Here is a 25,692-nt window from a genome sequence, read left to right as displayed (position 1 = left end):
TGCTCTTTTCTGTGTCCACAGAAATAACAATTTAAAAAAATGCCATTCTAAACCACCTCAGTGTTTGATATTTACAGTTTAAAAAAAAAAGAAATCCTTGGAATTTTTTTAAAAACAACTTTTGAGATGCTTGGCTGCATGACCCATGAAGATTGAAAAGAAGTTATTGAGAACAGATAATTAAGTGATGTGTGAATATCCACCAATTCAAGTCACCAGCTCATCAAGATGACTTATTCAGGGATAACATATACTCATATATATGATTTTAAAAAAACCCTCACATTTAAGCTTAATTTAAAGGAGCGTGGTTGCTGATCCCTGAAATGCATACCCTAGACAATTCCCACAAGTGGAACTGAACTTGACACATGCTAATGAAACACTGCTAACACTGTAACACAGTTCAGTCTAAGTGAACAGTTGATAGTTAAATATTAATGAACACCAGTGTAAAAATTGATCTAAAGTGCCTAACATACCAAAGCAGTAGCTGGTGTCAAGCTGACAGTTAACAATGAGTGGGGGCAACAGAGTGGTGAGTCATGTGACACATCCTTTTGAATAAGGAGTCCATACAGGTGTCTTTAGCATTTAATGCATTCTAAACCCAAACAGACTTTTCAGTTTCAACAGTTTATTCTCTAAAACAAAATCAGTAAATAAGTGTGGCAAGATGGTGCCAGTTTCCCACGGAAACCTGCTTGAAGTTACATAGTTAATACAAAAATCCACAAAAAAAGGGACATGCTGCAACAAAAACTTGATGAGACAATCAATCAATCAATCAATCAATCAATCTTTATTTATATAGCATCTGTTACAATCAAAATTGTTTCTAGGCGCTTTACAGAGTCCCAGGGCCTGACCCCAGACAAGCAACAGTGGCAAGAAAAAACTCCCCTTTAACAGGAAGAAACCTTGAGCAGGACCAGACTCATGTAGGGGGACCCTCCTGCTGATGGCCGGCTGGGTAGAGAGACAACTGCTTTTGAAAACAAAGGAAAAAACACTACCACGGCACAATGAAGTCTATGTGTTTAACCTGTAAAATTAAAACACTTCAGTTTTATTTAAGAAATTCATGACACGGTGAACTAATAACCATGTATAATCCTGCCATGTAGAAACTTCCCACTCGCCTGATTCATCCTTTTTTACACAGGGTGTTTAAGGGTGGCTCTCTTTTGCGCAGCTGGCATGCCGCAGTGGCTGCTAATCCCCAGCGCTGCAGATTGGTTGGGCTTGGGAGAACGTTGTATACAGACTGGATGAGGAACTTGATGTGGAGGGGTTCGAGTCTCCAGAGCTCTGGCCAGGTGAGTTTTCACTGTTCGGCATGCTCCCACCTTGTCCAGGCGCCTTGTTGGTACATAGCCACCGTCTTGACCCTCCGATCTTCCTCCACCTCTGCTCTGATCTCATCCTGAACCATACTCCGCTTCCTCTGGCTTTGTCGTAGTGGGGTATGGGGAAGCTGGCAAGTCCTGCCCGGCCCACTGCCGTATTGCCCACCAGGATGTTATGCTGCAGCCGTGCCTCTGCTCTGTCAACGGCCTTCTGTGCCTTCCACTTCCTCCCCGTTTTCACCAGGATTCCTGCTGTAGCAACTTTCGTGTCAGAGGAGTCCTGGTACATCATCAGCTCCCTGGCATGTGTGACCATAAACTCCTCTGACAGGCCGCTGATTGGAAGCTGCAGCATGGTGGAATGGCCATACAGAGCAATGCTGCTAAGGGATCGAGGGAGTCCAAGCCACCTGCGGAGAAACTGGCTGATGATTTGTTCCAGCATCTCCACCGTAGACATGGGCAACTTGTAGACAAGCAGGGGCCAAAGGAGTCTTGGCAGGACCCCGTGTTGGTAAATCCAGGTTTTGAATTTCCCTGGTAGCCCCGACTTGTCTATTGCTGTGAGCCATGATCTCAAATCTGCTTTGGCTTGCAGGAGTGCGTCTGAGTCCCTCAAGGAGCTGTTGAAGACCTTGCCCAGGCTCTTGACAGGTTTTTCCGTCACCGTTGGAATTGGTGTCCCTCCTAAGGCAAAGCGGAACCGGTTGGCCACCTTGCCTTTCCTCAGGACCAGAGACCTGGACTTGGCGGGTTTGAAGCAAGAGATGAGCCGCTCTAGCCCCTGGAGTAGCCATCTGCAGCCGGGAACAGAGGTTGTCATCACTGTGAAGTCGTCCATAAACGCTCTTATGGGGGGCTGCCGAGTGCCAGATATTGACAAGGGGCCTCTACATTCCACCTCAGCCGACTTAACGATCATGTTCATGGCCAAGGAGAAGAGCGGCACCAAAATAGTGCAGCCTGTTATAATACCCTTCTCCAGGCATTGACAGGCGGATGTTAATGATCCTGTTGTTACCCTCAGTTGGAAGTTGTAATAGTCCAGAATGAGGATGGTGATGGTTCCTGGCACATGGTGTCTTGTCAGTGCTGTTTGGACGAGCTTATGGGGGATGGATCCATAAGCATTTGAAAGGTCTAGCCAGAGTGTTGCCAAGTCGCCTCTGCTTTCCCTTGCCTCCCGGATCAATTGGGAAACCACACCCATGTGCTCTAGGCATCCCGGAACACCTGGAACTCCTCCCTTCTGTACTGAGGTGTCTATGTAACCATTCTTCAAGAGGAAATCTGTAAGCCATTGGGACACTATCTTGAAGAAGATTTTCCCTTCGACACATAGCAGCGAGATAATTCGGAACTGCTCGATGTTACTTGCGTCCTCCTCTTTTGGAATCCAGACTCCTTCTGCAGGCCACCATTGAGTGGTGACCCTTACCCTGCGCCAGATCACCTTCATGATCTTCCAGAGTCGCACAAGGAGTTTGGGGCACTGCTTGTAGACTCTGTATGGGACTCCGCTGGGGCCTGGGGAGGAGCTTGATCTTGCCGCCATCACTGCTTCTTTGACCTCTTTCAGGGTGGGCTCGGTGGTGTTGAACTGAACCACAAGCTCTGGCGGCTTTACCAGTGCCTCGCATGGGCCGAGGTCTTGTTCCCTTAACGGATCACTGAAGGTGATGTTAAGGTGGTGGTTAATCCCCTCTACAGGACATGTCAGGCTGCCACTCTTCTTCTGTCCCAGTAGTCGCTTGGTGAAGCTGAACGGATTGGTGATGAATGCCTTGCACTTCTTGGCCCTCTCCTTTCCTTTCCTTCTGTGCCATTCAGCTTGCCTGACTGTGATGAGCTTCCTCCTCAAGATCTGCCTGAGCTCAGACAAGGCATCTCTCTCCTCCTCACTTGCTGCCCTGAACTTCAAGGTCTTCAGTTCCTGCCTCAATTGACTGATCTTGTGCTCCCACCAGTTGGGTCTTGCTGATTCCTTTCTCACAGGCCTTTCTGTCACCCCAAACCATTCTTCACCGATGGTTGTTATGAAGGTGCACATGGCCTGGAGTTTGTGGTCCACATTGCCCTTCCCTGTTGTCTCCATGATCTTGTCTATGTCCTCATCCAGCTGAAGCTACTCCTTGTTGTTGGCGGCAGGCCACTTAACCCGTTGTTGTTCTGATTTTCCACTCTGCAGGAGGACTGGTGCGGCTTGGAGGTTCCAGACACTGTGGGGTGGCTCCGGGCCTGGCTCCTCCTCCGTCTGACCAGGGACTGTGATGAGCACTTTTCCTGTAGTGCTGGCCACTGCCCCTGTGCGTTGCTTTACCTTCCCTCCCTTCAGGCAGGCCATCTTGGTCTGATGGATTTTAAGACCTGTCGGGTTTTTGCACACCTTGCCGCAGAAACAGACTGTGCTCTTTGTCGATTGTCCGTTAGCTGGGGTCGTTGCAGGTAGGTCAGTCTGATTGGGATTCTCATTCTCCCCCCCTGATGATGATGATGCCTCAGAAAAATATATAGGAGTGAAGGAGTTTAAGGGCTCGTTGGAGAACCTGTATATTAACAGGGGATTCTAACTGGCGCTGTAGCAGACGGCAGCCACTCCTCGCGCTCTACAGCACTGTGTGTTTTTTTACTCATTTTAGCTTGTTTTTTAGTATTTCACTTCGTCACGAAGTTACTTTTTATGCATCCCATGGATACATCGACCGCACAGAGAAGAACCAGACCTCTCACTTACTCCAGAGAGGAGTTACTGGAACTTGCAAAAAATAAACATGGACTGAGACACCGGGTCCCAGCTGAGCTGCAGCGGCGCTACAGAGGCTGCAAAGCCGGGGCTAAAGTACAGGCGCGGCGAACAGAAAACCGGCGGAGGCACAAACCATCGCTCCCCTCCGTGATTATGGGCAACGTCAACTCTCTAACGAACAAGATAGACGAGCTGGCAGCCCTGGGAAACCAGCGGATCTACCGTGAGTGTAGCTTGTTTATTCTCACAGAGACGTGGCTAACCGCTACCATACCCGACGCTAACGTGGACCTGCGAGGATTCACCGCGGTGAGAGCGGACAGGGACACAAAGGCATGCGGGAAGAGCAAAGGAGGGGGACTAATCATCTACACCAACAACCGTTGGTGTAACCCTGGCCATGTCTCTGTGAAGGCGGTTTTGTGTTGCCCAAATCTGGAACTGTTAGCCGTTAGTATGCGGCCATATTACCTGCCCAGGGAGTTCAGTCACGTGATCGCCCTGTGTGTGTACATCGCCCCCACGGCCAACGGAGCAACTGCGTGTGAAAAGATCCACAGCGTCGCTGCACGGCTGCAGACCAAGCACCCTGAGGCCCTCCTGATCATCTCTGGAGACTTCAACCATGTGACCCTGGACTCCACACTGGCTGCTCTCCACCAGGTTATTGACTGCCCCACAAGAAACAACAGGACGATCGACCTACTGTACACCAACGTCAAGGAGGCATACAGAGTCATCGCTCTCCCCCCACTGGGCAAGTCGGACCACAACCTGGTGTACGTGCAGCCCCAGTACACCCCACTGGTCCAAAGGCAGGCAGCCTCCACACGCTCCCTCAGGAGATGGACTCCTGCAGCAGAGGAGGCTCTGAAGGACTGCTTCAACATCACGGACTGGGATGTACTGCTGGGGGAACATGAAGAGGACATAGATGGGATGACCGACCGTCTCACAGACTACCTCAACTTCTGTGTAGATGTGGTTGTCCCCACCAAGACTGTACAGTGTTATCCTAACAATAAGCCATGGGTAACACAGGAAGTCAAGGATGTCCTCAATAAGAAGAAAAGGGCCTTCAGAAATAAAGACAGGGAGGAGATGAAAGAAGCGCAGAGGGAGGTGAAACGCTGCTTGAAGGAGGCGAAGAACATCTACAGGAAGAAGGTGGAGAAGAAGCTGGCTGATAACAACATGCGGGACGTCTGGGAAGGTGTCAGGACCATCACTGGTCACAAAGCCAAGACCAGCACGGAAGGGGGAGGAGTGGAGAGGGCAAACGACTTGAACCAATTCTTCAACAGGTTCAGTCAGCCCACTCCACTCCAATCCTCTGCCCCCCACCTCAGCAGCCCAGCTCCCCTCCACCCCTCCCCCCCCTCCCCAGCAGCCGAGCTCCCCTCTACCCCCCCTCCCTCCAACCAGCCACCCACCACAACTTTCCCCAACCCCGCCTCCCCTCCTCCCTCCTCCACCTCCCCTCCCTCTGCTGACCTCCCTCCTCCCACCCTTCCACCTTCTACCACCCCCATCCCCCTGCTCTCACCATCTCCACATCCTCCCTGCATCCCCCTGCTCTCACCATCCCCACATCCTCCCTGCTTCACGGCTGACCAGGTGAGGGGAGAACTGAGGAAGCTCCGGCCCCGAAAAGCAGCTGGACCGGATAGAGTCTGCCCCCGGCTCCTCAAGACCTGCGCTGCTGAACTCGGGGAGCCGCTACAACGGGTCTTCAACCTCAGCCTGGAGCTGGGGAAAGTGCCCACCTTATGGAAGACGTCCTGCATCATTCCTGTCCCCAAGAAGAACAGACCGAGTGAGCTGAACGACTTCCGGCCGGTGGCACTCACCTCACACCTGATGAAGACTCTGGAGCGGCTCTTCCTCAACCTCCTCAGGCCCCAGGTGCAGCACGCTGAGGACTCCCTACAGTTCGCCTACCGGGACAAGGTCGGTGTAGAGGACGCCATCATCTACCTGCTGCACCGAGTCCACTCGCATCTGGACAAGGGGAGTGGCACAGCGAGAATCCTCTTTTTGGATTTCTCGAGTGCCTTCAATACGATCCAGCCCCTTGTCCTACAGGACAAGCTTCTACAGATGCGAGTGGACCCCTTCCTGGTTGCTTGGATCTCCAGCTACCTCACCGACAGGCCGCAGTTCGTCAGGATGAAGGACACCACGTCTGACACTGTGGTCAGCAGCATCGGGGCTCCACAGGGGACTGTGCTGTCCCCCATCCTCTTCACTCTGTACACCTCGGACTTCTGTTACAACTATGAAATGTGTCACATTCAGAAGTTCGCTGATGACACAGCCATCGTTGGGTGTATCAGAGACGACCAAGAGGAGGAGTACCGGTGCCTGGTGAGGGACTTTGTTGCCTGGTGCCACAACAACGGCCTGCAGCTCAACACCTCCAAAACTAAAGAACTGGTCATTGACTTTGGGAGGGACCGACCGAGACCTAGACCAGTTCAGATAGGAACGGAGGAGGTGGAGGGCGTGCAGACCTATAAATATCTTGGGCTGTGGCTGGACAACAGGCTGGACTGGACAAGCAACACGAGGCAGCTGTATAAGAAGACCCAGAGCAGGATGTACTTCCTGAGGAGACTCAGATCGTTCAACATCTGCAGGAAACTCCTCTGGATGTTCTATCAGTCTGTGGTCGCCAGCGTCCTGTCCTACGCTGTGGTCTGCTGGGGGGGGAGTGCAACAAAAGCAGACCTCTCCAGGCTGGAGAAGCTGATCAGGCGGGCCGGCTCGGTGGTGGGGATGAAGCTGGAACCTCTGGCGACAGTGGCAGAGAGGAGAACTATCGACAAACTGCGGAGCATCATGGACAATGTCCGCCACCCTCTGCACACTGTCATCCACAGCCAGAGAAGCCTGATCAGCCAGAGGCTACGCCTCCCCAAGTTCAGGACCAACAGACTTGGGAACTCATTCATCCCCCGAGCCATCAGGCTGTTCAACTCATCACTGGGGGGGAGGAGGGCCAACAGGAGAACCGGAACATTTTTATAGTTTTATATTTATATTGTTATATTCATATTCTATTTTTAATTTATTCTATTTTATTTTATTTCTTATTTTCTTATATTCTATTATCTTTAATAGGTTTGATGGGGGGAATGGTGGTGGGAAATTTTGTAGATGCTGTAGATCTTTGGAGATGCTAATTTCCCTGGTGGACACCCCCTAAAGGGATCAATAAAGTTATCTTGAATCTTGAATCTTGAATGTTCCCACAGTCAGCACATCTGGTGATGGTCCAGTTGGGAAGATGGGATACGTGGATCTAAAACACTGTGACTCTTGGTTAATTTGGCCACAGTGCTGAAAAGAAACCTGGGGTTGCTCTTATTTTCCTCAATTAAAGAAGAAAAATAAGCTGTTCTATCATTGCGAAAGGCCTTTTTGTAAACTAATACAGTCTTTCCAGGCTACATGATAGCTGTCTATTTTACAAGAATGCCACTTCCTTTCCAGTCTTCGCACTTTCTGCTTGAGGGTCCTGATATGTGAATTATACCAGGGGGCACACCTCCTCTGATTTACTATTTTCTTTTTCAGGGGGGCAACAGAATCAAGCGGGATTCTCAGTGAGGTTGCTGCACCTTCAGCAACAGAGTCAACCTCAGCAGGGCTAAGATTATAATGATTTATCCCTGGGGAAACACACGGTGGTCCTGGGATTAGCACAGGGATCACTTCCTTAAACTTAGCTCCAGCATTATCTGAAAGACATCTGCTATAGTAAGACTTTGTTCTGAGCATTGAAGAATCCTTAATCATAAATGTGAAAGTGATCAAAGAATGGTCTGACAGGAGTGGGTTCTGAGGGAACACTGACACATGTTCTACCTCAACACCATAAGTCAGAACTAGATCTAGGGTGTGATTGAAGCTATGAGTTGGTTGGTTTATCTGCTGGAGGAAACCAACTGACTCAAGTAATAAAATGAAGCCATTTCTAAAGCTGTCATTTACAATGTCTACATGGATATTAAAATCTCCAATGATAATGACTTTGTCCGTTCTAAAGACCAAGTCAGATAAGAAATCAGAGAACTCAGACAGGAACGCTGAATGTGGCCCAGCAGGGGGCCGATATACAACTACAAACAGAAGTGGCTTTTCTGCCTTCCAGTTCAGATGGGTGATGCCAAGAGTCAGGCTTTCAAATGAACTGGAGACATATTTTGGTCTATGATTAATTAATAACTTGGAGTGATAGATTGCTGCCACTCCCCCTCCTCGACCAGTAACACGAGGAATATGATAATTAAGATGGGTAGGAGGAGTAGATTCATTTAAGCTAACATACTCCTCCTCCTGAAGCCAGGTCTCAGTAAGACAAAATAAATCAATGTGATGATCCGCTATCAGGTCGTGTACTAACAGGGATTTACACAAAAGGAGTCCGACATAATTTTTGCGTAGTTACACACCGACTCCAAGTTAATTTTGGTGACCTCCGACTGACAAAGCCGGGTGTCGTTGGCTCCGACGTGAATAATAACTTTACCAAATTTATGTTTACGTCTCGCCAGCAGCCGTAAATTTGCTTCTATGTCGCCCGCCCTGGCCCCCGGAATGCACTATGGTCGCTGGAGTCGGCTTCACGTAGCGCAAAACAGAGTCGCCAATTACCAGGGTCGGTTTCTCAGCGGGTGTGTCGCCGAGTGGGGAAAAACGGTTAGCCACGGGAAGCGGTTGGTGGTGCACCGTGGGCCTTAGTTTTGGGCTATGCTTCCTGCGAACCGTCACCCAGCCGCCCTGGCTAGCCGGCTGCTCGGCTGCTGCCGGGGGACTGCTAGCTGAAGCTACGCTAGGCGGCTCCACAGCAGCTAGCTTCTCCTGGCTACCTGACGCAACTCCAGCTAACTCCAAGCTGCAGAACCGCGTCTCAAGCTCGCTAAGTCTTGCCTCCATAGCCATAAATAAACTACACTTTCTGCACCTATTCCCTTCACTAAGGGAGGCAGAGGAATAACTAAACATTTCACACGCTGAACAGACAAAGACACCGGGTGAAACAGACGGTGAGGCCATGCTAACGCTCATAATCGGCGAAGCCCTGTATTTGTTTAATATGGGTTGTTTCTCACTGTTGATATCAGGTGACTAGAATGTCCCAAGTGTTCAAAGTTTTAAGTAAAGTGAATACAACACACCAAGTGTTCAATATTAAGTGAATACAACACCCTGTGCACAACGCAACCACTGAACGATTGAGAAGACAGGAAGTGACGCAATACGTTACCAGGAAGCCGTCTCATCGTCAGCACGTCCCTCAGCAGGTATGTTTCGAAAGGGTTCTTTGTAGCTTCCTTTTGGGTGCTCCTTCTCAGGAACTGCAGTTCGGGGTTAGGGTTTCACATGAGATGAGTTGATGCAAAAGTTTTATGACCTCTGGAAAGCGTCATCACCAACAGGAAGGTTTGTCTCCCCTGGTCTTAATTTGGCAAACTAGCTACTTTGTATTGTGGTTTTGGAGTTTTGCTTCATCCACATTCAGAGTTTATTGAGGAAATTGCAAAAGCTCAAGATCAGATATGACATCGACCAAAATACATGAAATCCTTTGACATGCTTTAGGGTATAAAGGTTTGTTGGTATGTAATTGTATTTTCTGAGTTAATTCCGAGTTCCTGTCGGGGGTTTCCTTCTCACTAATGTTTTCCTCTAGCTGCCTCTTTCCAATTAACATGTTTAGAACAACCAGGTAAACCAGTTGTTAGCTGAGAATAGCTAAAATACATTTTTCGCACTTTTCTCTTTATTCTGAATGCTCAATAAAGCAGTCAGCTCATTAAACCAGTTGGTAATGGCTATGTGCTATAGGAAAAGCCAGTATCACAGATGCTTTCAAGGACTAGCCACTCTGCACTCGCCAATGGTGCTTGGTTTGGGAGGGTATTGGTTAAACAAATTCGTGACTGTTGTCCCCTTCAGAAAGCCCACCAACCAAAGTGAATTCTACAGAATCACACTGGCCAGTGTTGGATTGCAGTACCTCTCGTGTGTCACTGCCAATCCGCGTGTTCTTTAAATGAAGACTTCAAGTAAACAAATGTCAATTTCAAAATGTATTTAGCAAACAGATGTATTTAGCAAACAGAATCAATTCAAGATACAAATATTACAGAGCTCTGGGCCAGTTCATAACCCTAGCAACAACAAAGTCAATTGTCAGGGCATGAAGTCTGACGACCTAACTATCCCTTGACCCAGTCTTTTATAGAAAGATATATGTAAATTATTGATACTAATTCAGTCCAATCCAGTCCTTCTTCTTGGATGACCCCATCTTCTTCTTCCAGCCTCCTTTGGTGTTGGTGTGGTCCTTCTTGTCCATTATCTTCTCCAGATGGCCAGGTCCGAAGTCATATTCCTGCCAAGGAACTTATCAACACCAGTAAACTACGTTGTCATGTTTTACGATGGGGGTCTACCATTTCCTGTCTGGCTGGCTCCAACTGTCTGACCAGTATTCAGGTCAAGGAAGGGTCAACTGACTTGCTTATGTGTATTCCTACTAAAGAGTATATAGTATTCCTAACTTCTAAACTAACTGTAACATAAAACAAAACATATACCGTATTTTCACAACCATAAGGCGCGCCGTATTATAGGGCGCACCTTCAATTAACAGCCTATTTTAGAAATATTTTCATACACGGGGCGCACCGTGTTATAAGGCGCATAGCATAGAAACTGCGTAGTGCCTGTGGTTTCATGACGCGTTCACTAGATCGAGCTGCGCTAAAAGGAATGTCAATAAAACAGCCAGATAAGTCAGTCAAACTTTATTAATAGAATACAAACCGTCGTTCTCACAACTCTATTCACTCCCAAAACGAATAAACAGCTGTTTTATTTTTTTTCCCCGAGTGACGTAGTGTTTTTGCGTAACACAGTTCGTTTAATAACAGCGAGTTATAACAGGCAGTGCAACATTTTTATCACAAGTGGAGTTTAATAAATCTTCGATTTAGTGCAACATTTTTATCACGTAGTACCGTTGCGGTAAATCAAACGTTAGTGCAAACACAATATACGGTAACTCGAACTCTCGAAGTAGTGCAAAGCGATAGCAATATAACAATAGCAATATAACAACGTTGTTCAAACGGTAATGTCCATATTCACAGTATGACCAGCCTTGTTAAGTTGTGAACACACAAATGAAACACGTAAAGATCACTTTATCAGTTCATTCCTCATCCAGGAATCCCTCGAATTCTTCTTCTTCGGTGTCCGAATTGAACAGTTGTGCGAATACGGCGTCCAACATGGCCGGCTCCGTCTCGTCAAAGTCGTCATCAGGGTCGGTGTCGCTGGTGTTGTCTGGCATTTCAGTGACAATCCCTGCCTTCCTGAAAGCTCGGACCACGGTCGATGCCCAGGCATTTACGATCCACTGGCCGATAGTGACGTATGACGCTCGGCGCCGTCTCCCCGTCTTGGTGAACGTGTGTTCGCCGTTCGTCATCTACCGCTCCCACGCAGTTCGCAGTCTAGTTTTGAATGCCCCGTTGACACCAATATCTAGCGGCTGGAGTTCCTTTGTTAATCCACTTAATGCTTTGTTTCCTCGGAAGCTCCGTTGAGTCTTCTTTAACTGGCGCAGGTCGTCTTGTTGCTTCCTCCACTTCCGCACCATTGATTCGTTCACGTTAAATTCTCTTGCCGCTGCTCTATTTCCGTGTTCAACTGCGTGCCTTCAGTTTGAACTCTGCGTCAAAAGCGCGTCTCTTGCAAGGAGCCATTTTGGGGTCTTTACAGACAGAAATGGTTTGGGACTGAATTTACTGCTGTTACCTCGGCCACGCCTACTGACTACGGTAGCCGCGATTAACCAATATTACCGTAATCCATACAAAAGGCGCTCCGGGTTAAAAGGCGCACCGTAGATTTTTTAGAAAATTCTAGGCTTTTAGGTGCGCCTTATAGTCGTGAAAATACGGTAGTATAACACATGCTAATAAGATAAAAGATGCTAACAAGATAAAATAATTCTCTTCAGAGCGCATTTAAAATTAAATGAGTCTGTGTAGACTCATTTTCGTCTGATTCCGTGTGACCTGTTACTGTCCAGCATCTGAACATCTGCATTTTGTAGAATTTTCGACGAGCTGCTGTTGGGCTCACCTTATTGCTCATGCTTTCGCTACTACAGGTTGGGACTAATTAAGTCCTTCAGCATCCAAGATGTTGCTTAGGAGACATTTACAGTATAGACACACATCCCTTTGCCAGCCACTAATACTCAGCTGTCTTCAGCATCCCACAATAGTAATTCCTCATAGTACTTCTTTTCCAGCTTCATGGGAAGGCACGTACATTTAAAAGGAGAGCAGACTGTCCACCTTTACTTGCTGCCGGCCCGAGTTGAGGAAATCCAGTATTTTTGGGTCTTGCGGGAGGAATTCAGAGCAAAAGATTAACATGCAGATTACTGCATTGATTACAGTGATGCAGACACTCAGAGAGCTATGGGAAGGCAATGCTCTCAATTTACTAGTCAATCAATATTTCCATCTTATATTCACAAGGTCTTTTCAATAAAAATAAAATTATGAATACAAGCAGCTGAATTGCAGCTGGCTGGGATGTAGAAGGGCCTGGGGAATAGTCACAGCAGTTGGAGCCATTGTTGAGAGTTCAGGGATCATTTGCTTTTCATTTAAAAAAAAATAAAAATCAGAATAATTAAATATTAGAATAAAAAAATAAATGAACCATCACCATTAATGTGAAGAGTATGTAAGCGAGACAGAAAACCACAACAACACAATATGAACATTTATAAGTTTATATCAATGCTAATAGAGGATCCAACAGAATAATTGCCTGGACTGGAATCATTAGCATACATAGTGCTGTTCTGAAATGAGAATGATTGTTGACTCATGGTAAAAATAGCTCTATAAAACAGTATCAACAGAACAGCCCAGTCCATTATTTTCCATTTTCCAAACCCCTAGACTACCGTATTTTCACGACTATAAGGCGCACCTAAAAGCCTAGAATTTTCTAAAAAATCTACGGTGCGCCTTTTAACCCGGAGCGCCTTTTGTATGGATTACGGTAATATTGGTTAATCGCGGCTACCGTAGTCAGTAGGCGTGGCCGAGGTAACAGCAGTAAATTCAGTCCCAAACCATTTCTGTCTGTAAAGACCCCAAAATGGCTCCTTGCAAGAGACGCGCTTTTGACGCAGAGTTCAAACTGAAGGCACGCAGTTGAACACGGAAATAGAGCAGCGGCAAGAGAATTTAACGTGAACGAATCAATGGTGCGGAAGTGGAGGAAGCAACAAGACGACCTGCGCCAGTTAAAGAAGACTCAACGGAGCTTCCGAGGAAACAAAGCATTAAGTGGATTAACAAAGGAACTCCAGCCGCTAGATATTGGTGTCAACGGGGCATTCAAAACTAGACTGCGAACTGCGTGGGAGCGGTAGATGACGAACGGCGAACACACGTTCACCAAGACGGGGAGACGGCGCCGAGCGTCATACGTCACTATCTGCCAGTGGATCGTAAATGCCTGGGCATCGACCGTGGTCCGAGCTTTCAGGAAGGCAGGGATTGTCACTGAAATGCAAGACAACACCAGCGACACTGACCCTGATGACGACTTTGACGAGACGGAGCCGGCCATGTTGGACGCCGTATTAGCACAACTGTTCAATTCGGACACCGAAGAAGAAGAATTCGAGGGATTCCTGGATGAGGAATGAACTGATAAAGTGATCTTTACGTGTTTCTTTTGTGTGTTTACAACTTAACAAGGCTGGTCATACTGTGAATATGGACATTACCGTTTGAACAACGTTGTTATATTGCTATTGTTATATTGCTATTGCTATCGCTTTGCACTACTTCGAGAGTTCGAGTTACCGTATATTGTGTTTGCACTAACGTTTGATTTACCGCAACGGTACTACGTGATAAAAATGTTGCACTAAATCGAAGATTTATTAAACTCCACTATCCACTTGTGATAAAAATGTTGCACTGCCTGTTATAACTCGCTGTTATTAAACGAACTGTGTTACGCGAAAACACTACGTCACTCGGGAAAAATAATAAAACAGCTGTTTATTCGTTTTGGGAGTGAATAGAGTTGTGAGAACGACGGTTTGTATTCTATTAATAAAGTTTGACTGACTTATCTGGCTGTTTTATTGACATTCCTTTTAGCGCAGCTCGATCTAGTGAACGCGTCATGAAACCACAGGCACTACGCAGTTTCTATGCTATGCGCCTTATAACACGGTGCGCTCTGTGTATGAAAATATTTCTAAAATAGGCTGTTAATTGAAGGTGCGCCCTATAATACGGCGCGCCTTATGGTTGTGAAAATACGGTAGGTATAAAGATGGAGATATTAAATGGGAGGCCGACCCAGATCAAGTCGAGAGAAGACAGACAAACAGACATACAAACAAACAAACTTTAGGGGAAAATAAAGTCCAATTCAGCCATGGTTTTGTTGATTCTCTCATGGACAGGATCCAACATGTTATCTTAGGAGTTTGTACTGTTAGATTCATTCAGTCGTTTTAATCTAAATCAGGTGGTAGTTAGGATAATGATAGACTACCGTATTTTCACGACTATAAGGCGCACCTAAAACACTGAGATTTTCTCAAAAATCGACAGTGGGTGCACTACGGTAAACGCTCCGCCAATCGATTAGCGGCACACCTACGTGTAAGGATCCCCTAAAATGGCGCCGGTCAAGCGAGACGCGTATGAATGAGGCGCACTTTAAACTGCAGGCCATCGAATATGCGGCTGAAAATGGCAATCAAGCAATCTTATTTTTTTTTCGCTTTATGAGGAGGCGGCATCTCTCCATACGTGCAAGGACAACTGTTGCGCAGCGGCTGCCCGCGGACTACCAGGAGAGGGTGGCCATCTTCCGCATCTACTGCCGCGACAAGATAACCGCACCCAGCCACATCACCAACATGGATGAGATCCCTCTGACTTTTAACATCCCTTTGACCCACAAAGTGGAGAAAAAGGGACCAGCACGGTGGCGATACGCACAACGGATCACGAGAAGTCGTCGTTCACCGTGGTTCTCGGCTGCCACAGAAATGGACAGAGCGCTGGGTGACGGAAGGCGAACACTCCTTCACAAAGACTATGAGGCAGCGGCGGGCAAGTTATGCCACCATATGCGGGTGGATTGTAGACGCATGGGCTATGATACCGTATTCTGTCCTGGATAACACGTCAGGTGTATTGTAGACAGATAGCGAACAACAAAAGACCTCGTAGACTTGATTCCAGGTTGAGAGTTTACTGAAATCTTCTGAGACCTTACATTTCTTTGTTTGTCTTGTTGTAAAACTGCAACACAATAAATACCGTATTTTCACAACCATAAGGCGTGCCGTATTATAGGGCGCACCTTCAATTAACAGCCTATTTTAGAAATATTTTCATACACAGGGCGCACCGTGTTATAAGGCGCATAGCATAGAAACTGCGTAGTGCCTGTGGTTTCATGACGCGTTCACTAGATCGAGCTGCGCTAAAAGGAATGTCAATAAAACAGCCAGATAAGTCAGTCAAACTTTATTAATAGAATACAAACCGTCGTTCTCACAACTCTATTCACTCCCAAAACGAATAAACAGCTGTTTTATTATTTTTCCCGAGTGACGTAGTGTTTTCGCGTAACACAGTTCGTTTAATAACAGCGAGTTATAACAGGCAGTGCAACATTTTTATCACAAGTGGATAGTGGAGTTTAATAAATCTTCGATTTAGTGCAACATTTTTATCACGTAGTACCGTTGCGGTAAATCAAACGTTAGTGCAAACACAATATACGGTAACTCGAACTCTCGAAGTAGTGCAAAGCGATAGCAATAGCAATATAACAATAGCAATATAACAACGTTGTTCAAACGGTAATGTCCATATTCACAGTATGACCAGCCTTGTTAAGTTGTAAACACACAAAAGAAACACGTAAAGATCACTTTATCAGTTCATTCCTCATCCAGGAATCCCTCGAATTCTTCTTCTTCGGTGTCCGAATTGAACAGTTGTGCTAATACGGCGTCCAACATGGCCGGCTCCGTCTCGTCAAAGTCGTCATCAGGGTCGGTGTCGCTGGTGTTGTCTGGCATTTCAGTGACAATCCCTGCCTTCCTGAAAGCTCGGACCACGGTCGATGCCCAGGCATTTACGATCCACTGGCAGATAGTGACGTATGACGCTCGGCGCCGTCTCCCCGTCTTGGTGAACGTGTGTTCGCCGTTCGTCATCCACCGGTCCCACGCAGTTTGCAGTCTAGTTTTGAATGCCCCGTTGACACCAATATCTAGCGGCTGGAGTTCCTTTGTTAATCCACTTAATGCTTTGTTTCCTCGGAAGCTCCGTTGAGTCTTCTTTAACTGGCGCAGGTCGTCTTGTTGCTTCCTCCACTTCCGCACCATTGATTCGTTCACGTTAAATTCTCTTGCCGCTGCTCTATTTCCGTGTTCAACTGCGTGACCGATAGCCTTCAGTTTGAACTCTGCGTCAAAAGCGCGTCTCTTGCAAGGAGCCATTTTGGGGTCTTTACAGACAGAAATGGTTTGGGACTGAATTTACTGCTGTTACCTCGGCCACGCCTACTGACTACGGTAGCCGCGATTAACCAATATTACCGTAATCCATACAAAAGGCGCTCCGGGTTAAAAGGCGCACCGTAGATTTTTTAGAAAATTCTAGGCTTTTAGGTGCGCCTTATAGTCGTGAAAATACGGTACAGAGATTGTTACAATTAAATCAAATGAAATATATGCAACAGCACTGGTTACACTTTCTTTTTTCCCTCTTTCCAGGTTACATATCAGGTAAGTAACAGCATAAACACAGTAAACAGCAATAATAGTTTTCACATAAACACCATAAACAACGTGAATCAGGCTTAGCAAGCAGTTAAATCTGCCGTACTACTAGCTACTGTAGCCCGCTATCATTAGCATTAGCATGAACCCGCGAGCATTGTTTACCAAACAGAAAACATATAAACCAATTGTTCTTAACTTAAATGCGCCTTTAACAGCCTTAAACCTAACTTAAATGAGTTCACGATCAGCTGTACTTACTGATGGATCTACTCCAAGGTTCAGACAACAACACTGAGCACAGCCTGCATGTGACACGTACTGTCGGTGGCTTCTCAAAAACAAACTTGTGGTAGGTGTAATGCCCTAAGAAGCCAATGGGGGGGGGGGGGGGGGGGGGGGGTGCTAAACATAACACAAACACTGACAGGAGTCAGAACACTCCCCGCTTGGTATTATATAATACCACTATTTACTCTTACTTCTGAGACTAAGTAAAACTACATCAGCAATGGGCCTAAGATACTCTCTAAGAACCCCCTGGCTAAGAGTCTTAACCATAACCTTACTAGGAATGGCCTTGACGATCCGACCAAGAGGCCAATCGATGCGGTTTGCTTGAATGTCCTTTATCAGCACAATGTCCCCCTCCTGGAGGTCAGGCTTCTCTGTGGTCCACTTCCGTTGTGGCTGAAGAGTTGCCAGGTACTCCACTCTCCACCTTTTCCAGAAGGAGTCTGCCAAACTCTGGACCTGGCGCCATTGTACTTTGCACAGATGGTCCAACTTGAAGTCTCCTAGGGGAGCAGGGGCAACACTTGCTTTCTGGGTGAGCAGCGTAGCAGGAGAAAGCATTTCAGGTATCTCAGCATCGTAGGAGATGGGAACCAGTGTAGGTGTAATGCCCTAAGACGCCAGTGGGGGTGCTAAACATAACACAAACACTGACAGGAGTCAGAACATACCATCTTCATGTATTTTAAGAGCTTTCTCAAAATCAACGCTGAACCGGAACCGGTCGGTGAGTCCGATTCAGATGATTAAGAAGAGGAATTCGGGATGTTGGACATTGAAATAGTGCAGCTGTTTAATTCAGATGCAGAAGATGAAAACTTTGATGGTTTTGTGGCGGAAGAATGAATATTTTGTTCAATAAATGTGTCAAAACTCATTGGGCCCGATTCACCAGTATGTTCTTACGAATCTTCTTAGATTCTTTCTTAAGTTGTCCTTAAGAAGTTTTTTAAGAAAACTCTACGTCGGATTCATCAACGCGTTCGTAAGCCCCAGAATTGTTCGCAGCTGTGTTCTTAGATTGATGAATGCCATCTGTTCGTAAGTTGAAAGCGCGTGCCAGGTGAGTCTAATTAACATACGATTAGCATAAGTCACCGCCCACTAATGCCCATAAAAGGAACTGCAGCAGGACCCTGTAGACGGAGCAAAAAGCAGCGAAATGCCCAAAGCGAAATGCCCAAAGCTTGCCCCTCCACGCCTGATTTCTGACGCCGTGTTGAACAATCAAGAAAGGATGGCTAACACGCTTGATAAAATTGCCTCAACCCGGATGACTATAGCCAACACGCTTAAAGAAATCAACGAGAATGTAAAAAAAGAAGAATGTAAAAAAAAAATAAACGTGTAAAAGCTGTGCTCGGATTGTGACAATAATGCATTTTATTCACAAACGGGCAATTAATCGCGCTCGAACGTGAACCGCGTGCCTGCAGTCTGGCCCCATCATTGCGTCAGGACGCACATCCTCACGGGGTTGTGGCTCTGTGTCCAAACACATCCAGCGCCCCTTTAACATGCCGATGGTGCGTTCAATGGTGGAGCGACTGCGCGCATGCATCTGATTGAATAAAACTCCTGTGGAGTCTGAGGGTTGGTCAGTGGTGTCAACAACCAGGGCATATCCTCGATCCCCTAATAAAATAAATCAAGATAAAATCAAATAAAAAGACAGTTTTGGCATGGTTTCCAATTTGGTTGATTAATGTTAAGTCATTGGCACATTTACGTAATTTTAAAATTCTCCGTAAATCACCTAAAATAGGAAATAAACAAATAAATAAATAAATATGACAGAATTATCATTGTAATATTGAATTTTATTGAACTGCACAAGAGAAGAAAAAACAACCATGCCAACATGTCGGCACTGAAATGTGCGCAAGAGTACTCCTGAGTGTTCATAGGATTTGTTCTTACCTACGAATAAATCCAGGATAAGAAGAAATTGGTGAATGCCACAATCTTCGTCAACTGTTTGTAAGTGGGACTTAAGAACAAATTTGTTCGTAAGAACGCTTCGTGAATCTGGCCCATTGTTTTACTTCCGTTGTCATTTTTTACTGTATGTTTCAGCATGCTCCTAATAATACGGTGCACCTTGTGTATGTTTTAAATACAGAAATAGCACCCATAACTGAGACTGCACCTTTTAATACAGTGCGCCCTATGGTCGTGAAAATACGGTATATGTTAATGCTACATGCACTGATGTAGTTTGCAAAATCAAAATACAGTATATTAATTAACTGTAGATTTAAATTAGTAGTTTTTTAAGTAAACCTCTTACACACTTAACTACCTCTTGCATTTGGAGTATCGATCAATCAATCAATCAATCAAACAACCAATCAATAAATCAATCAATCTTTATTTATATAGTGTCTGTTACAATCAAAATTGTTTCTAGGCGCTTTACAGTATCCCAGGGCCTGACCCCCAAAAAGCAACAGTAGCAAGGAAAAACTCCCATTTAACAGGAAGAAACCTTGAGCAGGAACAGGCTCATATAGAGGGACTATCCTGCTGATGGCCGGCTGGGTAGAAAGAGAGGAGAAGGGGGAGGACGGGTAGAGGAGAGAATGGGTAGAACATAGAAATACATAATATTAATTAAAATAAGCTGCCGGTAGAGTCGAGTCGAGTGGGTCAGCATACAGCTATGAAGGCAGCGATATCTGTAGATGTCTATTCTCTTCTACCTGTGATCCCCTTTCTTCTCCTTCCTCTCTACCCAGCTGACCTCCAGCAGGAGGTCCCCCTACATGAGCCTGGTCCTGCGCAAGGTTTCTTACTGTTAAAGTGGAATTTTTCCTTGTGACTGTTACTTGTTGGGAATCAGGTCCTGCGATCCTGTAAAGCACCTCGAGACAATTTTGATTGTGACAGATACTATGTAAATAGATGAATTAAATTAAATATCCAAAAAGGTAAACGTAAAAGTACATACAATGTACATTAATAAAATATGTGATAAAACTGTCTGGACTCCATACCTGATGAATGTGGTGACAGTATTTCACACATTTCTGCACAAAAATACATAGTTGCTTCACATTGTTGGTCATCAAAAGCAATAAAGACATCAAAAGAAACACTACTCTAATTAGGCACACTATTATCTCACAAAATTACATCTTTTAGGTAATTTCTACCTTTTATTGTAAACTTTTTATTACATTGACTTTGAGTCCTTAAAACATTGTCAGGAGCCCTGTGTGTATCATTCTCAGACATGACTCTGTGCCCTTTCTCTCCTGTCACCAGCTCTATTCCGTGTTTTGATCTCATCTTCTGGTCCCCACAGACACGAGAGAGGATGGGAGAAGTAAAGGTGCTCTCTGCCTGCATATTTTAGTGCATTCATTTTAGCTGTCTGCCTGTTTTTTCTTGCTGATGCCCAAAGAGCATATGTACCGGTACACTCCTGTCCTACATACAAGGTCCCTTTTTAGTGCTCATTTGATTGACTGTTTTGTGAGGATACCCTCATCATAAGTTGAACAGCACACCTTGGGAGATGCAGGGTTCTTATCTACTGGACTAGGTGAGCGTGTTAGAGCATGTAGGCTAATGTAGCAGGTTGCATTAGATAGGTGCAATATTTGTCCCAAACATGGTGTGAAGTCCAAGATTAAAGACCTAAAACACATCATAATTATTCTGTATTTTTTTCTGTATTTTTGTAGCGCTTGACTAAATGTGTTTCTGAGGAGGTTCAGGTTTTACAATTGCAGGTTCAAGTGTTCTTTGATCCCATTCTGAAATATAGTTTTAAAGAAGACTCAGGAAACAACACTGATTGTTTTTTTTGTACTTACCTGCACAATTGTGGTGAAACAGTAATGATAGAGTAGCACACTCACATCTGCTTTCTTCATTCATGAATGGTTGAGTCTCTCCTACAGCCAGGCCAAAGAGGGAATTTAATCTTAAATTCTGTTTTTATCTAGTAAGAAACCAGCACAACATAAAACAATATGAACAAAAACAAACAAACAAAAAGAGAAACATGTTCCTCCAAATGATCCTATATTGATAACATAATTAACTGTATTTGATTATTCATATTGGAAATAATACTTCTATAACTAGGACGACGAGTTACTGTCGGGTAGTGGTGCTACAGCAGCTCTTTAGTTTCATGACAAATGTCTTTAAAATGTAAAGGTAAATTCAAATAGATGCAAGATGATTACAGCACTGAAAAACACCGTATTGTTAAGACAGAAATACAGATTTTTTGTACTGTGGTTCTGTGCCTGGATTCTCTAGCGATAAAATGCCTTCCAAGGGCATCTTCAGTAAAATTACAAGGAGGAAATAGGTGAGTAGCATTAACCTGTCAGTTTAAATCACTCCCTGTCATTCATCTACTGCCTAAAAGTTATTCAGCTCACCTCACTGAACTTCTGTGTCCCAGATCAACCCCACAGTCACTCTAATTGTAGTGCTTTGATTGATCCCCTGCCCTTGATGTGCTCCAGTAATATTTTAAATGGATAGTTTGAGTAGAAATTGCAATTTAGGTGGGAGTGAGTAAAAAAAAAATGTAATGAATGTAAGGAAATTTGAGTTGAAAAACTAATGAACTGAAGAATTATGGTTGAGTGAGATGTGAAGACAATGAGTGGATTACTACAATTAAGGAAGTGGAAATGAACAGCTGAATCAGCAAGGTGGCAAAGAAAAAGAAAGAAGGAAATTCAAAAACTGTTCATCTTACTTACACATTTACTTTCAGGCAGTAGAGGTCAAATATTATACATTTTCATGAACAACTTAACATTAGAAAATCGGAATATCCTCTGCCCCCATACCTGCATAACTAAAGGCTGTACCAAAACCCCCACAGATATACATCCTTACAGATATCTTGCTACCAAGACTGTCACAGACTCGGGGCTTTATATGCAAAGTATACATGTTTCGTTACCAGTTTTATCAGGGTACTCTGGTTTACATTGAATAATGCCACATGGTTGTGTAGCTATTCTTCCTTTAATAAAATGTGTTTTTGGGAGATTTCTGATTGCAGTGAAAGGAAGGTCATCTTTTAACATTGAGCTGAAACAGAGGAAGCTGCATAATGACTGAACAACTTATGTAGGTGCCCTAAATGCAGTTCTTTTGAGCGGGGGGCTCTTTATCTGCACCAAATTAATTAAGTGTAGAGTCATTGTAAAAGAAGAAACATTTAACAATACTGTTGAATTAATGGAATTCAATTCAATGGAATTGAATCGAAAAGGTTCCTTTGTTGCTCTCTGGTGACCATGCCCGATGGCCTTCTTGGCGTTTATCCTTTTTACTTGAAAAGGTTGAACAAAGTGTAACAGATGACTCAACAAACATCCATTGTGATCACTGATATATAACTGTGTTTACAAAACAATGTACCATTTACTGTAGCAACCAGTGTTCCAATAGCTGCACACTGCAATGAGAATTATGCATGAAAGATGTCAGTGTGAAACACTAAGAAGTTTATAGGGCTCCAAAGCGAAAGAAGAATTTTTCTGGGTAATTGATTTAACTTAATTGTACGCATACTATATTTAGTTATCTCTACCAGAGCTTTAATGTCCTCTGCCTTTTCTACATGCATTTAAAAAAAAATACTTCATTGGGTTTCATGCATCTACTTACACAGAGATCAACAGCACCACTGGGTTGGAGGTTGGTGGGTTATGGTTAGTACTGGTTGAATTAATGCGAGTGGATTGTATGAACATGATGCATTTCATACAAAATCTGGCAACTATGAAACCTAAGACTAAAACTGTGGATCTGTTTATTCATTAGGAGGTTTAGGACCTATGAATTAGGGGAGAACTATCAAAGAGGGATGGAAAATACAAATATCTCCATGTATAAAGATGTACAGACACACCACTGGAAAAACAGTGTGATAAAGGGCTGCAGAACATGTGGGAAAAGGGACTTGGAGTCAAAAGTTCAACTTATGGATGACAGTATCAAGTCTGCTGCATATTTGCTGTACCATCAGTAAAGGCCAAAACGGCAGTTTGAGGGATACAGGTCAACGCTGATTTCTCATGCTTTTGTAGTGTTCACTGCTGCAGAGCATCTGGGTATCAAAAATGTCTGTTCAATCCAATAACACTCTTGTGGATGTAATACTGTGCATCGTTGACTCATGAATATAGTGCCATAAATCTACATTGACAGGCCTGTTTTCCCATACAGCAAGCAGAGGAGAACTTAAGCATTTACTTGCAGGTCGCTTCATATGATATTCTTGCCTTGATAGTGCTTTATTTTAGAAAAAGCTATAGACATAATTCCATGCAATACTACAAATAAATATGTCTGTGTAAATTCTCAGTCATCCAGGTCATTGTATCCAAGGTAGTTTTCTCTGTCAACTGGACTGGGTTTCTTCTCTTGAAGAAGCCTTCTGGATAGAAGGCGAAACGTCTTCAAGAGAAGAAACCCAGTCCAGTTGACAGAGAAAACTACCTTGGATACAAATAAATACTACTTATAATATTTTACAAATTTTCTTTCTCTCCTGGCACTCTACAAAATATATTGAAAACCATTTGTTAAATAAAATATTTTAATGCATGTTTTAAACTGTGATTTTTGATTGTTTAAAGCAAAATAAGAGGCAACAAATCACGCTAATGTTACGAAATCCACCATTGCCATATATATTCAGTGTACACCAGCTGGATGTGCTGCCATGCCAACAGTGTGGCATCTTAAGAGTAGGCTGAAAAAAAAACAAGACAAAGGGCCTTTGTGTAGTTTTTCTGCTTCTCCTCCCCTTCTGTATTCATTTATTTTTCGCCTGGTCCTGCTCAAGGTTTCTCCCTGTTAAAGGGGAGTTTTTCCTTGCCACTGTTGCTTGTCTGGGGTTAGGCCCTGGGATTCTGGAAAGCGCCTTGAAACAATTTTGATTGTATAAGATGCTATATAAATAAAATTGATTTGATTTGAGTGACAGGTATGGACGCCTTCAGAGCTGCATAATGACCTCTGACCCCGTTGACGCTCTCAACCGGCAGCTTACTCAATATAATGTATTTTTGTATGTATTTCTATGCTCTATGCCCATCATATATATATATATACTGTATATATCCAATATATAGGCTGAAGAAGCACATGGGCAAAGCGAGAAAACAGCTGAATTGAAAAAAAAAACATTTACCATGTTTCCTTGTATTTATTTTTTTAACTGTCTTTGATTTTTTTTTTCCTCGCCATGAATACATTCAGAATTGGAACGCTGAATGTCAATGGAGTCAGGGATGCAAAAAAACGGGCACTTGTGTTCAACACAGCAAGAAGAAAACACGTTGATGTCATGTTCCTCCAGGAGAGCCACAGCGACGGCGGCATCGAAGCGGACTGGTAGGAGTGGGAAGGACAGGCGCTGCTGAGCCACAACACCACCCTCAGTGGTGGAGTGGGCCTCCTTTTTTCAAGGGGCTTCACTCCATCATCCCTGGAGGTGGAGCATGTGGTGAGGGGTCAGTGTTTGCTGGTGAAGGCGCGCCTCCAGAACCACTCCTTGGTTTTTATTAATATTTATGCTCCCACCATCGGTACAGAGAGGAAGAGATTTTTAGAAAAAGTCAGCACTGTTTTAAATGGTTGTGGGGATGAAGAGTTTTTATTCCTGGGTGGGGATTTTAACTGCACAGTCTTTTTTAGACCGCGACCATGCAGAGCCTCATCCAGCCTCGCAACATTGTCTGAGACAGCTGGCCTATTCTCATGGCCTGGTGGATGTGTGGAGGAGAATGCACGCAGACAGCATGCAATACATGAAAGGAAGGAAAGCTCCAGGTGTCGATGGGCTCACGGTAGAGTTCTTCAAAGCCTTCTGGGACATTGTGGCCCACGACATGCTGGAGGTCTTTAACGAGAGCCTGGCCTTGGGTTCCCTGCCATTGTCCTGCAGGAGAGCGGTGATCACCCCCCTGCCAAAAAGGGCAACCTGCAAGAGATTAAGAACTGGCGCCCTGTGTCTCCACTGTGTATGGATTATAGGATTCTGTCCAAGACCTTGGCCTCCAGGCTCAGAGAAGCTATGGAGCAGGTCATCCACCGGGACCAGACTTACTGTGTGCCCGGCAGGTCCATAGTAGATAATGTCCACCTAATTCGGGATGTTTTGGAAGTCTCTAGGTCATTCGACGTTGATACTGGTCTCATTTCGTTAGACCAGGAAAAGGCTTTTGACCGGGTTGAACATGAGTTCCTCTGGAAGGTGATGGAGAGGTTCGGGTTCAGCCCTGGCTTCATAGTGATGATTCGAGTCCTGTACTGTGACATTGCGAGTATGCTAAATTTCAATGGCAGTCTGTGTGCTCTGACTCTCTGTATTGGCTGCTAAGGGAACCCATGGTGCATGGAGCCAGGCTGGATGTCTGGGCCGAAGCCACGCCGAGACT

The 25,692-nt window shown here is 44.9% G+C and overlaps 1 protein-coding gene across 1 annotated transcript; it reads right to left on the bottom strand.

Moving 5' to 3' along the window:
• Positions 1–1,177: 1,177 nt before the first annotated feature.
• LOC105418860 (uncharacterized) lies at positions 1,178–3,444 on the bottom strand. Its single transcript, XM_011619867.2, is given in 3 exon segments — positions 1,178–1,455; positions 1,458–2,033; positions 2,343–3,444. Coding segments are annotated over 3 exon segments (1,806 nt in total). The 3' UTR covers positions 1,178–1,327.
• Positions 3,445–25,692: the final 22,248 nt, after the last annotated feature.

The sequence above is a fragment of the Takifugu rubripes genome, chromosome 1 (assembly GCF_901000725.2).
Source record: "Takifugu rubripes chromosome 1, fTakRub1.2, whole genome shotgun sequence".
Lineage (NCBI taxonomy): Eukaryota > Metazoa > Chordata > Actinopteri > Tetraodontiformes > Tetraodontidae > Takifugu > Takifugu rubripes.
This window is presented reverse-complemented; position numbering and strand designations above follow the sequence as displayed.